This window comes from Oncorhynchus clarkii, chromosome 3 (genome assembly GCF_045791955.1).
Source record: "Oncorhynchus clarkii lewisi isolate Uvic-CL-2024 chromosome 3, UVic_Ocla_1.0, whole genome shotgun sequence".
Classification (NCBI taxonomy): domain Eukaryota; kingdom Metazoa; phylum Chordata; class Actinopteri; order Salmoniformes; family Salmonidae; genus Oncorhynchus; species Oncorhynchus clarkii.
In genome coordinates, this window is record NC_092149.1 from 24,121,002 (window position 1) to 24,138,745 (window position 17,744).

The window sequence follows — 17,744 nt, forward strand, 5'->3', positions numbered from 1 at the left end:
GAGAGTACATACAGTACTTACACCACTTGTTTAAATGGGGTACCAGCCATAGAAATAAAATCACTAGAATAGGTATCCCCATTCAAGTCAATGGGTTGGTAGTGGGTGGTTACAGAGTCATTAATGAGTGATCCTCTTTCTATGGTACTAACTTTGTGGTGCACAATACTGTAAGTAACTGAATCTAAATAGGAAGCTAGCTGCAGCCCTACTGTTTAATACAGCTGTGTGTGAATAGCAGAGGGATGGAGAGAGACTCTACAGAGGAAGTAGCACTAACTGTGGTCTGCAGCCCCCTCCCTCAACATTAGCCTCATAAATCCAGGAGCCGACAAAAGCCCTGATCACTCCACCTCAGACGCAGCACATCCGCCCTCAAAGCCCTGGGCTGCTTCACAAATGGCACCCTATTCCCTACATAGTGCGCTATGGGCCCTGATCAAAAAGTAGTGCACTATATTTAGCATAGGGTGCCATTTGGGATGCAAATTGATCACTCCGCCTCAGACACAGCTCATCCAGCCTCACTCTGCCCTAACAACCGCCCTCCCTAGTCTGGAGGAGGAGCGATGCCGAGTGGAAAGGAAGAAATGGGCAGCCACCTGAGCTGCCTGGCGCCTCTCTCTCTCTCTCTCTCTGAGGGAGCATGTTGCAGGGCATCAGGGTCCATGAGGAACTCAGGCTGATGGCCAGTTACTGACAGCAGTGATGTACAGTAGACAGGCAGGCAGCTGCACACAACCCAGCAGCAGTGTCCTCCAGCCGTTAGTTATAGCCTGACTCTGGTCCTGTAGTCAGAGCATTGAGCTGACAATCAGATGTCTGAACCACCGGGGTGGGGGCTACACTCTACTTCCATACTTCTCAAGTACGTGCACGCGCACACACAACCTCCATACCAGTCACAAGCACGCGCACACACAAACACAACCTCCATACCAGTCACAAGCATGCGCACGCGCACACACAACCTCCATACCAGTCACAAGCATGCGCACGCACAACCTCCATACCAGTCACAAGTACTTGCACGCGCACACACAACCTCCATACCAGTCACAAGCATGCGCACGCACAACCTCCATACCAGTCACTAGCATGCGCACGCGCACACACACACGCACCCGCTACCTCCACACCAGGTCCGACTTCCTGTTCATTACTCCAATCTCCCTCTGTGCTTAACATAGCCCAGTTTTTTCCCAGATAGAGAGAGCCTTGTACATCAGCCAGCATGGCATGATGTGACCTACTTATTTACTGCTCACAAGAGTCAGTTCTCCAATCTGCCAATAATAATGAACCACATTCTGAGCTTCAGACTGGACATGCAGTGGGCTCTTCTATCTCATCCGCACATACCCAATAGTACATTACTATTCCAAAACAGACCAGGAAGACCTACGCACACATGCCAAATGAATACTGAGCAGGGCATGCTAAGCATAGCTCAGCCTCACACAGCGTTCCTATACAGGACTATATAGTGTAGCATCTAGTCTGTACCCAAACATAACCTGGATGACTAATGCACTAAAAAGTGAAAAATATAAGCAGTGGTTGATCACAGTAGAGATTATTTAATGATAAGGTTTAAGGTTGAAGCCATACTCCTCAGTCACATAGAAGTGGTGTCAGCACACACACACACTCACACAGCATGTGCGCTCTAACAGTCCGTCCAGTGATGCAGCAGAGAGCGTCAGTTTGGCCCACTCTGACAGACTACTGTTAGCATCTGTAACAGTCCCTAAACCAAACACACATATACATTCAAATACACACATGCACACACACACACAGGTCAAGCAGCTGTGCTGATTGCCAGAGGTGTGTTCACTGCAGCCAGACTGCAGTCCCTCCTCCCTCCTTCCCCACCGCTTAACTCTTCACGGCTGAGTGCAGTCAGGGGGACGGGTGTGGGGGAGGAAGGGGAGAGGGGACAGCCCCCCCCCCCAGGCTGGGCCATTTCTCCCCGTGTTTGCACATTTCATAGTCATTGAACCTGCACCCAAATATAGAACATTTTAAAAACCTAGTGCTCCAAACCTAGCGGAGGAATAGAAATGGCCTATGTAGCCCACTAAATGCCCCAGCAAACAAGGGACGTCCTGAGGACATTCGGCGATGTTCCCATTAGGTCCCTTACGGGTTTTGGCGTGAAGTTATCCCACTGACATTCTGAGAACATTCTAAGAACATTGCATGATAGTCCCAAGGGAATGTTCTCTGAGGGACCGATGTCTAAAGGAAAGTCCTGAGGGACCCTGTACATTCCCAGGACATCACAGATGACCATTTCAGGACCTTTTTAGGATGTTCTCAGGACCTTCCTTTTACTAGTCCTTATGATGTTGTGTGATGGTCCCTAGGGAATGTTCTCTAGGAGACTTTTTATAGTTCTCATTTTTACGACATTCTTGGGACATTGTGTCATGGTCCCCTGAATGTCCCCTGAATGTTCTTGGGACGTTGTGTCATGGTCCTCTGGAGGTTTTGTCTAGTTTGCAGTTTGTCCAGGGACGTCCCCAAGAACGTTTTTAGGACGTTCTTTGGATGTTGTGTCATGGTGCTCTGAAGGTTTTGCCTAGTTCCCAGTTTGTCCCAGGGAAGTAATGATATGGTATGCGGTTTTAAGGTAAGTGGTACGCTGTTCAGCTAAAATAGTGTAAAAATCTTTAATCAGGGAGATACCTAGTCAGTTGCACAACTGCATGCCTTCCACATTTAACCCAGGTGCAGGGGGCTGCCTTAATTGACGTCCGGGGAGCAGTTGTGCTCTTCAATTTGCTAAAGAGCAGAACTGCAGAGTTTCCCATCTTACCAGTTTGGCGACTCAAACCAGCGACCTTTCGGTTACTGATCCAACACTCTTAACAACCTGCTGCCCCTATCAATGACAACCTGCTGCCCCTATCAATGACAACCTGCTGCCCCTATCAATGACAACCTGCTGCCCCTATCAATGACATCCTGCTGCCCCTATCAATTACATCCTGCTGCCCCTATCAATGACAACCTGCTGCCCCTATCAATTACATCCTGCTGCCCCTATCAATGACATCCTGCTGCCCCTATAAATGACAACCTGCTGCCCCTATCAATGACATCCTGCTGCCCCTATCAATGACAACCTGCTGCCCCTATCAATGACATCCTGCTGCCCCTATCAACTACATCCTGCTGCCCCTATCAATGACAACCTGCTGCCCCTATCAATTACATCCTGCTGCCCCTATCAATGACATCCTGCTGCCCCTATCAATGACAACCTGCTGCCCCTATCAATGACATCCTGCTGCCCCTATCAATGACATCCTGCTGCCCCTATCAATGACAACCTGCTGCCCCTATCAATTACATCCTGCTGCCCCTATCAATGACATCCTGCTGCCCCTATCAATGACAACCTGCTGCCCTTATCAATGACAACCTGCTGCCCCTATCAATGACATCCTGCTGCCCCTATCAATGACAACCTGCTGCCCCTATCAATTACATCCTGCTGCCCCTATCAATGACAACCTGCTGCCCCTATCAATTACATCCTGCTGCCCCTATCAATGACATCCTGCTGCCATTATCAATGACAACCTGCTGCCCCTATCAATGACAACCTGCTGCCCCTATCAATTACATCCTGCTGCCCTTATCAATGACATCCTGCTGCCCCTATCAATGACAACCTGCTGCCCCTATCAATGACAACCTGCTGCCCCTATCAATTACATCCTGCTGCCCCTATCAATGACAACCTGCTGCCCCTATCAATTACATCCTGCTGCCTCTATCAATGACATCCTGCTGCCCCTATCAATGACAACCTGCTGCCCCTATCAATGACAACCTGCTGCCCCTATCAATTACATCCTGCTGCCCCTATCAATGACATCCTGCTGCCCCTATCAATGACAACCTGCTGCCCCTATCAATGACAACCTGCTGCCCCTATCAATTACATCCTGCTGCCCCTATCAATTGCATCCTGCTGCCCCTATCAATGACATCCTGCTGCCCCTATCAATGACAACCTGCTGCCCCTATCAATTACATCCTGCTGCCCCTATCAATGACATCCTGCTGCCCCTATCAATTACATCCTGCTGCCCCTATCAATGGCAACCTGCTGCCCCTATCAATGACATCCTGCTGCCCCTATCAATGACAACCTGCTGCCCCTATCAATGACAACCTGCTGCCCCTATCAATGACAACCTGCTGCCCCTATCAATGACATCCTGCTGCCCCTATCAATGACAACCTGCTGCCCCTATCAATGACAACCTGCTGCCCCTATCAATTACATCCTGCTGCCCCTATCAATGACAACCTGCTGCCCCTATCAATGACATCCTGCTGCCCCTATCAATGACAACCTGCTGCCCCTATCAATGTCATCCTGCTGCCCCTATCAATGACATCCTGCTGCCCCTATCAATGACAACCTGCTGCCCCTATCAATTACATCCTGCTGCCCCTATCAATGTCAACCTGCTGCCCCTATCATTTACATCCTGCTGCCCCTATCAATTACATCCTGCTGCCCCTATCAATGACATCCTGCTGCCCCTATCAATGACATCCTGCTGCCCCTATCAATGACAACCTGCTGCCCCTATCAATGACATCCTGCTGCCCCTATCAATGACAACCTGCTGCCCCTATCAATGACAACCTGCTGCCCCTATCAATGACAACCTGCTGCCCCTATCAATGACAACCTGCTGCCCCTATCAATGACAACCTGCTGCCCCTATCAATTACATCCTGCTGCCCCTATCAATGACAACCTGCTGCCCCTATCAATGACAACCTGCTGCCCCTATCAATGACATCCTGCTGCCCCTATCAATGACATCCTGCTGCCCCTATCAATGACAACCTGCTGCCCCTATCAATGACAACCTGCTGCCCCTATCAATGACAACCTGCTGCCCCTATCAATGACAACCTGCTGCCCCTATCAATGACATCCTGCTGCCCCTATCAATGACAACCTGCTGCCCCTATCAATGACAACCTGCTGCCCCTATCAATGACAACCTGCTGCCCCTATCAATGACATCCTGCTGCCCCTATCAATGACATCCTGCTGCCCCTATCAATGACAACCTGCTGCCCCTATCAATGACATCCTGCTGCCCCTATCAATGACATCCTGCTGCCCCTATCAATGACAACCTGCTGCCCCTATCAATGACAACCTGCTGCCCCTATCAATGACATCCTGCTGCCCCTATCAATGACATCCTGCTGCCCCTATCAATGACAACCTGCTGCCCCTATCAATGACAACCTGCTGCCCCTATCAATGACAACCTGCTGCCCCTATCAATGACAACCTGCTGCCCCTATCAATTACATCCTGCTGCCCCTATCAATGACAACCTGCTGCCCCTATCAATGACAACCTGCTGCCCCTATCAATGACAACCTGCTGCCCCTATCAATTACATCCTGCTGCCCCTATCAATGACAACCTGCTGCCCCTATCAATGACAACCTGCTGCCCCTATCAATTACATCCTGCTGCCCCTATCAATGACAACCTGCTGCCCCTATCAATGACAATATGATTCCATTTGACATGATTACTTAGTAAGGACTTTTCAATATGACCCCAACTGGGATTTGAACTCACAACCTCTGGATTTGGGGTTTACTGATCTTTCTGCTGCACCACAAAGTGTATAGAATTTCAGTAGTCCCTTACACATTCATTACTTATAATACATCTCTGCACTTAGCAAAATAATGCCATCTGCACTGCTATTTTAGTTATCAGTTCATCTGACTATTCTCTCATTGAGTTAACTAACATATTTCAGGATTTTGAGTTTGGGTTTTCTGCTGAGGTTTTCTAATGTTGGTGAGGCATATTGTTCTGTTTTAATGTTACTCCTGAATCACTATGATCAATTGAATAGTTGTTCTTGTTTGCAGGGTGTGCTGGATCATAGGTACTGTAGGCTACTGATATGTAACGATGGGTACCATCAAGCTGTTTAGATTGACATGTCATTTGTTATCTAATGTTTTTTAATTTAAACTTAAGGTGGGTTCATACATCCTTATCATCTTTCTCATTTGCATTTGGTCCCGTTCAAAGATATTTTATTCCATCTATTTACTCCATCTAATCCATCTGGACTTGAATCAATAACTTCTCTCTAAAATGAGCAGGCCTAGCGTTCAGACAACCTCGTGTGTTGCAAATCTCTACAGCAAAACACTGCTATAGCCTATTACAAGGGTGGTGCTGTGGTGGTGTTTTCGATGATCAATGTAGTGTATGTTCATCACTTTCTAAAAGACGATTTACAGCATTGACTGAAAGTCCTTTAAGATAGAGAGCAGCCTTCAGCTATCCCAGTTTGTGCTGAGCTTTGTTTATCTGTCAAGCCTGTGGCTCTACACTACATCAAAGTGAAGTTAATAGGGGAGGGAGGAGACAATCGCCTCTTTCTGATGCATATGTTCCAGTAACCAATACTCACTCAGTCATTGAGCTCTCTCTTGTGGCCTAGAAGCAGCACTACACTACAACAGCGTCCTACCAAAACAGTTGAGAAGCATGATATTATCAAACTTCAAAGCTATAGGACAATGAAAATACCACGGTGACCATTTTTAATTTTTAAGAAAATTGCAACCATTGTTGCATTACTTGAGTCCAAATAGTCACTGTTCTTTTTGAGACAAAAACACATAGTTGGTTTCATATCTTTCAGACGAAATGCATTCCCAACCATCAGATGTTACTGTATCTTGTTCATAGCATTCAGAGAACAAAAATGTCACATGCTATAAAGAGATGTGCATCATGGTCAAATATGAATGTGATGGTGAATAGACTGTCATAGGTATCATATTGCCTGTTTCCCTCCCAGTCTTACCTGGACTGAACTTAACTGAGCTCATTAAAAACTCATTATTTAAGGGAACATGTCTGGGAACATCTTGGCTTTGAAACTGAGTTTGCACATGAGTCGACTGTGTCTGAAACATGCAACACCTATTCAATCCTTCTGCACTCCTTTTCCCCCCATGCAACACACGTTTTAATGTGTTATTAAAACGTGTGATATACAATATATAACCTACCTAGGATGAAATATACCACATTCTTCTAAATGTGTGTGTGTAAAGATCTCAAAAAGACAAAGGGAAACATGTATTAAAGTATGTTTCATGAAACCGTGTAGCCTAAATAGAGGTGAAAGAAGAGCCGACTCTCACATGCTCAAACACTGTCTGGCACGTGGTGCATCACATTTTAATGAGGTTCTAAATTTAGTGTGTCGGGCGCGCGGTAATAATAATAGACTTGATGCATAAATGTATGCCCCTTATTTTACCAAAGTTCAGAAAGACGTGAGAGAGAAAGATGAGAGCGGCTTGAGAAATGGAGAGACTGGATTCACACAGAGAGATGGCAGATGTCTTTCACAGACCCCCCTAAGCCCTGTGACATTATTTACAAAGCCAAAGTCTATTTTTGGTCTTACTTGAGCATTTGGCATGTCGGCTTATCAAAGAGCTGTTCACCGTTTCACATACATTTTAGAAATTACCATATATATTCAGAATTTCAGAGAACATGATGTAATGAGAACTTTCACCGAAAATTAGCACTACATAGCCTAAACAATCCATATAAACGTATTCAGACTACCTGCCCTCACCTAGGCTATAACAAGGTGTTTATAACATGTAGGCATTCATAATAGTCTATAATTAATTCAGCATTGGTAATATGATCATCTACATTAAAATACTCTGACTACTTATGCAAACAGTGCACAACAGTCTATAGCCTACATGTGCATTGTACATGCAGTATCCAAACGGCTGATTGTGAGCCCATCGTATTGAATGACTTCCACGCCAAGACAATCAATTGTACATTTAGCTTACCCATGGTAACGACGGGAAGAACCGTGTCCGTGCAGAAAAACAGTGTATGTAATCCTAATTTGGTGGAAATGTTACGGGGCAGCGTGCAGTAAAATCAGGAAGAACCGAGGGAACAAGACAGGCGCCGACCTTCAACACCGTTCAGAACCGCGGACAGTACCTAGTCGGACAACTGGCAGGCAGCTAGCTCTGCTCAATGTAGCCCGCGTGAAGGTTAAGCGATGCTAATAATGTATGTGATTTGTCCAGGCTGCAAATAATACCAGCCAGTCAGACAGTCTTATGTTCCAAACATAATTATTTTCTAAACAGATTATTTACAGAAAATAACAAAATACGTGTCTGCCACGATGTCAAATAGAAAACGCTACAGCCCCTTCATAAATGCAGTAAAGGATTCCAATTTTGAAACGCGGCACACACAAAAAGAAGCATACAGAAGCCGCTTCGTGGGAGGAAAGATGTGCAAGAGTGAGCAATAAAACGTGCAATCATGTTTTACCGCCGCTGTATTGGACCTACTAGTTAAGTCTTCATTACTAATAGATGCGGGTGTGAGTCTCCCGCTACCGAGGCTTATTTGAGCTCATTATAAATGCAGCGCGTCCCCCCGTGGTGCTGGGCGGCCCAACTGTGCTCAAAGAATCCAATGTGTGCCGTTACACGCCGGTGACGCTCAGGGACTCACCAAGCTATTTCTGATGCGCCACAACAACGTGCTCTTCTAAATTCACTGGAATATTAGGTTTTTATACTCTGACGAGGCCAGAAAGATCCAATAAGTGTGAGTTCTGTTCGTTTGCAGCAGAGTGAATGAGAGCTGAGACCCAAGAGCACCACAGCACATGTGATGTCCTCAAAAGTCGCTTTATTCACGAATGACTTGGTCTCGGGAGGCTGTTGATTCCTGGGGCATTTTTGAGCAACAAATTTAATTGAAATGGTGAACAGTCCTCCTATAAGGTCTGAGGAGGATTCTGAGGATTCTGGGGGATCAAAAAATGTACATAGTGCACAGTATGTCTTTCAAAGTCTCCATCTATATCTCCAAAATCATTCCTTGTATAAGATGTGTACTGTGTATCAGCTGAGCCAAGACTAGACTGACCTGTGGTTACATATAAAGGCCTTCAGTACTGTCCTATCAGACTGGATGTTCTTCACCTCTTTACTGTAGGCTAATATCAACCAAAGATATATAACAAAATATCATATTTTATTGTCATAACCATGAGTCTGATAGGCTATACTAGACTAAATAAGAAAATAAATCATCTCGGGGCTCAGTTTAATGTAGCTCAAATCCATCTCAAACCTTCCCTCCTGCTTCTTCTCCTGCCTCTCTGTGAAACTCTCAGCAGCAAGTCTGTCCTATCGTATTCCAGTGTCCAACAGCTCTGTTAGAGGCTCCAGACACTGAGGCGTGTAAATATTGATGCCGTTTCACAGAACAAGAGATCTCTCGTCATTGCTGACACTGGTTGTGGGAAGGAAAGAGAATACTGATGGAAAAAGGACAGATTTCACCACCACCACAAGCACCTCTTTGACTGACACATAAGCTTTCAGACGTGACAAGCTACTGCAGGTGGTTGGGCTGGCCAAAACATCCCCAACTGAGCTATATAGTCTTAGTTAATAAACTTGCAAAAACATAACATCTATTCTTATTATGAGACTATGAAAATTGTTGTGTGTGAGTCTGTGTGCACTCGGCATGTGTTTGTAAACATGAAAGGGCTTTATTGTGTCCAACATGTGTAAGGCTCTGGTCAAAAGTAGTTCACTATATAGGGAATAGGGTGCCATTTGAGACATCCTTTAGGTCCATGGGCACTGCCCTCAGAGGCCCAGCAGTCGGGCCCCCAGTGACATCCCCCTCCTTGGGTTGAAAAACTATCTGGTCACCCAGCCCTGTCTGGGAACCAAACCCCTGAATCAGCTGGCCTTGAGGGCTCTGTGAGGGCTTGGAGCCCTGCAACCAGATACAGGGGAGGCAGTGTCTGTGTAAACTGTGTCGCTCTGGCTGAGACAGCAGCACATCTGCTGAACGTACTGTATGTACACCTACACCTCCACCCCCACCATCCATCCATTTATATCTATCTCCACCTCCACCGCCACCATCCATCCATCCATCCATCTCCATCTCCATTCCTCTACTGCACCTCCTCCACATCCAGACCAGTAATAACAACTGTTTTCCTTTCAAATACTTTAGCTGCATGTGCCATTTGGGATGCAACCAATGTATTTCCATGGCCAAGAAGACAGATCGCTACAACACCAGGCTAACAGTGGGCAGGGCAGCAGTGGGCCTATCCTCCTATCCTTTGATCTGATCCCAGGGCAGATCTGCCAACACTCCCGCTACTCATCACACTGTCCCAACCCTACTGCTGCTGCTGCCTCCTGCCAGCCCACAGCCACGACTCAACACCATCTGTGGGCTACAACTCTGGAGGAAACCCATCCTCCACCCATAATCAGTCAACAACAAAGACAGACAGGCAGCCTTGGCAGCCGGCGGACAGACGGTCTAATGGAGGTGGACTCTCAGCTCATTCAGATCAGTTATAGCTGTTAAGGGGAAACGTTGACATGGATTTGGTCCAAACTTTGCACTGAAAATGGAACAAAGATACCGAAACATATTTTCTGACATTTACTTTATACAGTTGAAGTCGGAAGTGTACATACACCTTAGCCAAATACATTTAAACTCAGTTTTTCACAATTCCTGACATTTAATCGTAGTAAAAAATCCCTGTCTTAGGTCAGTTAGGATCACAACTTTATTTTAAGAATGTGAAATGTCAGAATAATAGTAGAGAGAATGATTAATTTCAGCATTTATTTCTATCATCACATTCCCAGTGGGTCAGAAGTTTACATACACTCAATTAGTATTTGGTAGCATTGCCTTTAAATTATTTAACTTGGGTCAAACGTTTTGGGTAGCTTCCCACAATAAGTTGGGTGAATTTTGGCCCATTCCTCCTGACAGAGCTGGTGTAATTGAGTCAGGTTTGTAGACCTCCATGCTCGCACACGCTTTTTCAGTTCTGCCCAAAAAATTTCTATAGGTTTGAGGTCAGGGCTTTGTGATGGCCACTCCAATACCTTGACTTTTTTGTCTTTAAGCCATTTTGCCACAACTTTGGAAGTATGCTTGGGGTCATTGTCCATTTGGAAGACCCATTTGCAAACAAGCTTTAACTTCCTGACTGATGTATTGAGATGTAGCTTCAATATATCCACATCATTTTCCTACCTCATGATGCCATCTATTTTGTGAAGTGCACTAGTCCCTCCTACAGCAAAGCACCCCCACAACATGATGCTGCCACCACCGTGCTTCATGTTTGGGATGGTGTTCTTCGGCTTGCAAGCCTCCCCCTTTCTCCTCCAAACATATCAATGGTCATTATGGCCAAACAGTTCTATTTTTGTTTCATCAGTCCAGAGGACATTTCTCCAAAAAGTACAATCTTTGTCCCCATGTGCAGTTGCAAACCGTAGTCTGGCTTTTTTATGGTGGTTTTGGACCAGTGGCTTCTTCCTTGCTGAGCGGCCTTTCAGGTTATGTCGATATAGGACTCATTTTGCAGTGGATATAGATACTTTTGTACCTGTTTCCTCCAGCAGCTTCATAAGGTCCTTTGCTGTTGTTCTGGGATTGATTTGCACTTTTTGCACCAAAGTATGCTCATCTCTAGGAGACAGAACGTGTCTCCTTCCTGAGAGGTATGACGGCTGCGTGGTCCCATGGTGTTTATTCTTGCATACTGTCACGTTCTGACCTTTATTTCCGTTGTTTTGTATTTATTTAGTATGGTCAGGGCGTGAGTTGGGTGGGCAGTCTGTTTGTTTTTCTATGTTTTGGGGCATTTCTATGTTTTCGGCCTAGTATGGTTCTCAATCAGAGGCAGGTGTCATTAGTTGTCTCTGATTGAGAATCATACTTAGGTAGCCTGGGTTTCACTGTGTGTTTGTGGGTGATTGTCTATGTTGTCTAGTGGTTTGTGTCAGCACAGGTCTAATTTGTTTATTGTTTTTGTATGCAGTGTCAGTATTTTCTTTATTAAAGATTTACCATGGACACTTACCACGCCGCATTTTGGTCTTCCGATTCATCTCACCTCTCCTCTTCAGATGAAGAGGAGGACGACCGTGACACATACTATTGTTTATACAGATGAATGTGGTACCTTCAGGCATTTGGAAATTGCTCCCAAGGATGAACCAGACTTGTGGAGGTCTACAATTTTTCTTCTGAGGTCTCGGCTGATTTATTTTGATTTTCCCATGATGTCAAGCAAAGAGGCACTGAGTTTGAAGGTAGGTCTTGAAATGCATCCAAAGGTACACCTCCAATTGACTCAAATTATGTAAAATAGCCTATCAGAAGCTTCTAAAGCCATGACATCATTTTCTGGAATTTTCCAAGCTTTTTAAAGGCACAGTCAACTTAGTGTATGTTAACTTCTGACCCACTGGAATTGTGATACAGTGAATTATAAGTGAAATAATATGTCTGTAAACAATTGTTGGAAAAATTACTTGTGTCATGCACACAGTAGATGTCCTAACCGACTTGCCAAAATGATAGTTTGTTAACAAGAAATTTGTGGTATGTAAACATCCGACTCCAACTGTATGTTCCGTTTTGGTCTGGCCTTCAACATGATATGATTGACTCACAGATGTGATTGGTCAAAAATCATGTGTTCAGGGTACTGTATGTGTATATTACAGTCAGCGAAGCATCTTATGGGGGTGAAGGAGCGATGCTTCTATTCAGACTTTTCTTAGTCGAGATGCGAAAAGGGTTGGAAAAGGATTTGCTAACCACTTTGTCCTCCTGTTGCAATTCCGCGAGAGCAGGAATGCAGCAGACAGAGATAGAGGGAGTGAAAGACAGGGACAGAGAGAGAGAGAGAGAGAGGAAGAAAGGAACGGGGAGAAAGATTGTGAGTGACATTAGTACACTTTGACACATCGCATTCCGACAGTGAGGGTATTGGACGGCACCAAGCATAAACACTCAGTCACGTAATAATAAATCAAGGCTTACTCTGTAGGAGGATTTCACAACAAGGTTAGTTAGTTAGACATGAGATTTAGGGCTGTCGTGAGACGCCAGGGGAGAAGCTCCCCCAGTGGTAAAGAAAGAGATTTACATTTGACATATTTATAAGAACCTCTTATCCAGAGCAACTAGGGCTAAGTACTTTGCTCAAGGGCACATCGACTCTGGGATTCAAACCAGCAATCTTTTGGCTACTGGCCCAACACTTTTAACCGCTAGGCTACCTGACGCCAAACTGAAAACAAGACCTGAAGAAATCACTGCATCTAGAATCATCCCTCACCACATTTACAGTCAGAGTCTAACAAAGTAATGCAGAGAGTATGAATGGGAGAAACATTGGTAGGAGTTGGTATATGGTATAGATCGTCAGTAGGATGTGCTGTGAGCTGCACCACTGTCTGTATCTGGCTTGAGGCCCCGTTTCTGATTTCACACTAATGTTTCATAACCCAGTGGAGGATTTGATTTGAGACAGAAATGGATGGACTAGTCAGGCTATTTTTGGGAGCCAAGAGAGAGAGAAGCAGCAAAAAAACCCTCTCTCACGACAGCTGGACTGGACTGGCCTGCATGTGATTGTAGAAAACGTGTTGTATTGACAAATGACTTCCACCTTCTCACTGTAATCTTACAAGAGGACAATCACTACAAAACATTTCCGTGTGTGTGTGTGTGTGTGTGTGTGTGCCTATGTGTGCCTATGTGTGCCTATGTGTGCCTATGTGTGTGTGTGTAATCTTATAAGAGGACAATCATTACAAAACATTTTTGTCAGGTATGCATGCAAGTCTGTATGTGTGTGTACGTGCGTTCATAGACACAGGCAAACAGAGGTAGCTAGACTCAACCTCCTCACCTTATTTGACCGCAGAGACACTCGTCCTCCACACCGAGCACAGAATTTTGTTTGGCAATATGAACAGAGGTGGCCGCAGCCATCAGCGAATTTGGTTTTGTGGCAAATCCCGCAGGTAGGAGAGTCGTTGGGGTTCTTCTGGGGTTCTCCTGTCGTCCCCGTCTGCGGGGTCGTATCATCCCCCATCTTCTTCACCTGGTCCTTGTAGCTCTCAAACTGCTGGTGCAGTTTCCTGCAAGGAAGGAAGCAAGAGAGGAGTACAGTTAGGAAAAGATCAGTTCATAACAGAAACTTTGTCCTAAATGTCTCCCTAGTCCCTACTCCCGTTAAAGTGCACTACTTTTGCCAGAGTATAACAATGCACTTCAGGGGATAGGAAGTCATTTCAGATGTCTTTGTGCTGTAGCTAACTGCAGGATGTTGTGTGAAGTCCATTAGTGTTGGTAGACAGCAAAGCAGCGTATGTAGCTCTGATTCCTTTCTAAGAGAAATGTAGGGAACACTTTCTTTGAGGAACATGCTTTGTAATGGCCTTGATTATATATACTTATAGAAAGTGTAACCAAAAGGTTTTGTCAACCAAATAACCTACAGTTTGTTACATACAACTGTCAGAGTTAGAAATGTTTCAGAGTATGTTCTGCATTGCATATTGTTGTACTGTTACTATAGATCTCCATTCACATAGAGTTTCTATTTCAGGACGGGGCCCGAGACGTAAGCTAATACAGCCCTCCAAATGTCAATGCCCACACTTCAGTGGAAAGAACACATCACATCTGTTTTTCACAGCAACAACATCATGACTGTGTAGCCTACACTACAGCATCCATCCAACCATTGGGCTAACAATGCCTTTAGACAGTGCAGAGGAATCAGACTATTGTGTAGGCCTCCATGTGGATCACTGAAACAACGTCAACCCTTCAAGTCTTCAGACATTGTTTCTACGAACCAGTTGGGAACATAGATCGCAGTAGGCAAAGTCTTTGTATGCGTCCCAAATAGCACCCTATTCCCTACACAGTGCACTACTTTTGACCAGTGCCTTGTGGGAAAAGGGTGCCAAATAAGGAAAAGGGGGCCATTTGGAAGGAAGCTTTTAGTTCAACATTCTCTTTTAATCTGCACCGCCTGCTCAAAACACTAGTTGTACATTCAGTGTCATCTTGTCCTATACTCTCCCAATACACCCACACATGACAGGTCCAATCAGACCTGAGGACCAGAGGACCCTGAAACGCTACATCACACAGATAGACCAGCATGCATTTTGTACGACACATGTCAATCGGGTGTATCCTTGGAAACTAAAACCCTGGCTGACTTCATGTTATGGCGATTAGAATTGGTTTCGTCTCCACATTTTCCCCTGCAACATTCATTAGTCACGTGAATTATTTACCAGAGCTATCATTTTACCATCCGTATGCATGTGCTGTATTTTATTTATTTATTTAGTTATTTTGCTCCTTTGCACCCCATTATTTGTATTTCTACTTTGCACACTCTTCCACTGCAAATCTACCATTCCAGTGTTTTACTTGCTATATTGTATTTACTTTGCCACCATGGCCTTTTTTGTTGCCTTTACCTCCCTTATCTCACCTCATTTGCTCACATCGTATATAGACTTGTTTATACTGTATTATTGACTGTATGTTTGTTTTACTCCATGTGTAACTCTGTGTCGTTGTATGTGTCGAACTGCTTTGCTTTATCTTGGCCAGGTCGCAGTTGTAAATGAGAACTTGTTCTCAACTTGCCTACCTGGTTAAATAAAGGTGAAATAAATCAAATCAAATGCATGGCTTGGTGTTGCGTAGGTGGTAAACATGCTGCTTCTTCTTTCCCACAAATAGGCCTTTTATTTAGATCCCAAATGTAATTGGTGTGATGTGGCTGGGCCTTGTCTGATGACGATCACCCTGCTGAACACTAGATAGAGACGGGACCCTGGATGGCACCTCTCTGTGTCACACTGCCACGCTGCTGTACCCACCCTGCTGAACACTAGATAGAGACGGGACCCTGGGTGGCACCTCTCTGTGTCACACTGCCACGCTGCTGTACCCACCCTGCTGAACACTAGATAGACGGGACCCTGGGTGGCACCTCTCTGTGTCACACTGCCACGCTGCTGTACCCACCCTGCTGAACACTAGATAGAGACGGGACCCTGGGTGGCACCTCTCTGTGTCACACTGCCACGCTGCTGTACCCACCCTGCTTGAACACTAGATAGAGACGGGACCCTGGATGGCACCTCTCTGTGTCACACTGCCACGCTGCTGTACCCACCCTGCTTGAACACTAGATAGAGACGGGACCCTGGATGGCACCTCTCTGTGTCACACTGCCACGCTGCTGTACCCACCCTGCTGAACACTAGATAGAGACGGGACCCTGGATGGCACCTCTCTGTGTCACACTGCCACGCTGCTGTACCCACCCTGCTGAACACTAGATAGAGACGGGACCCTGGGTGGCACCTCTCTGTGTCACACTGCCACGCTGCTGTACCCACCCTGCTGAACACTAGATAGAGACGGGACCCTGGATGGCACCTCTCTGTGTCACACTGCCACGCTGCTGTACCCACCCTGCTGAACACTAGATAGAGACGGGACCCTGGGTGGCACCTCTCTGTGTCACACTGCCACGCTGCTGTACCCACCCTGCTGAACACTAGATAGAGACGGGACCCTGGGTGGCACCTCTCTGTGTCACACTGCCACGCTGCTGTACCCACCCTGCTGAACACTAGATAGAGACGGGACGCTGTTTAGAGTCTGGGTTCTCAAACTGGGGTCCGCAGTCCTGCAGGAGGTCTGCGGCCAGACACACACAAAAAAGAATAGTTCTAACCACAGATTACATTTGGGCCAAGGGGATCTGTGGAATAAGTTTAGAAGGTGTAATACAATACAATAAAATACAATGTAACATAATTAATCTACAACTTGTGTTCTTAACCCTGGGTCACATGGGCTTGGGAGGCTCACAGGGATTTTGGTATCCACAGTGCCCCACCAATTAAAATGTTTTCAACTTCATACTATTTGTATTATGTTCTTGTATTCCGCAAAAATACGTTTTTACCTAAATGCACTGTACAGTACTTTAAAACTAGAATCTTTAGTTGCTACATCCATTGGTATGGAATACCATGATATACTCAATTAGTCTTGAAGAATATAACTTATAAATGCCTCATGAGTTTAGTTCAACTGTCTGGGCGAAGAAACCCCATGTTGCTTGTTTCACTCCAATGTTTGTAAACAATGTAAATGTAACTAACACTGTATAGCCTCAGAACATTGATAAAACTATAATTTTGATATCATGGATGGTCAGTCCTTGAATCCATAGCTATATCTCTGAATTTGAGAGTGGTTACATTTCTCCAGGCCCATCCCTCAGCGTTTTACCAAAACAGAGGCGGAATTCCCCTTTTGTTATTGTTTCAGTTAAGGACTCCAGCTTTAAGCTTAAAAACTGCTACGTTTTCTCTCTGCCTCATGGCAAAATGTGTAGAATGGCAGGATATTGGCTTCGACGCTGTAACAACAAAACATCTCTCTGTTCCATGACAAAATGTCTAAAACTGCAGGAAATTAGCTTGAAAACTGCAACTTTTATGTCTCCGATGCCAAGAGGTGGGTCTTTAAGATGTTTCTTCCCACAGTCTGAGACGTGGATTGTCCGGCCATGCACTACCGAAGTCATAGTAAAACTCCTTGCTATTTTTATCTCACTCGAGTTATGAGGGGGTCCCTGATGAATTTGTTATCGCAAAAGGGGTTAGTGGCCCCAAAAAGTTTGAGAACCCCTGGTTTAGTGGGCATATAGAGGCTCCTAGATTCACAAGATTCA

At 45.3% G+C, this 17,744-nt stretch overlaps 1 protein-coding gene across 1 annotated transcript in view; it reads right to left on the minus strand.

The window, feature by feature from the left end:
* LOC139391307 (regulating synaptic membrane exocytosis protein 2-like) overlaps nt 1–17,744 on the minus strand; it is a 231,737-nt gene that overhangs the window by 174,113 nt on the left and 39,880 nt on the right. Inside the window, exon 2 of the mRNA XM_071138921.1 lies at nt 13,869–14,100. Within this exon, the coding sequence (XP_070995022.1) occupies nt 13,869–14,100 (232 nt within the window). The remainder of the gene's footprint in view (nt 1–13,868; nt 14,101–17,744) is intronic.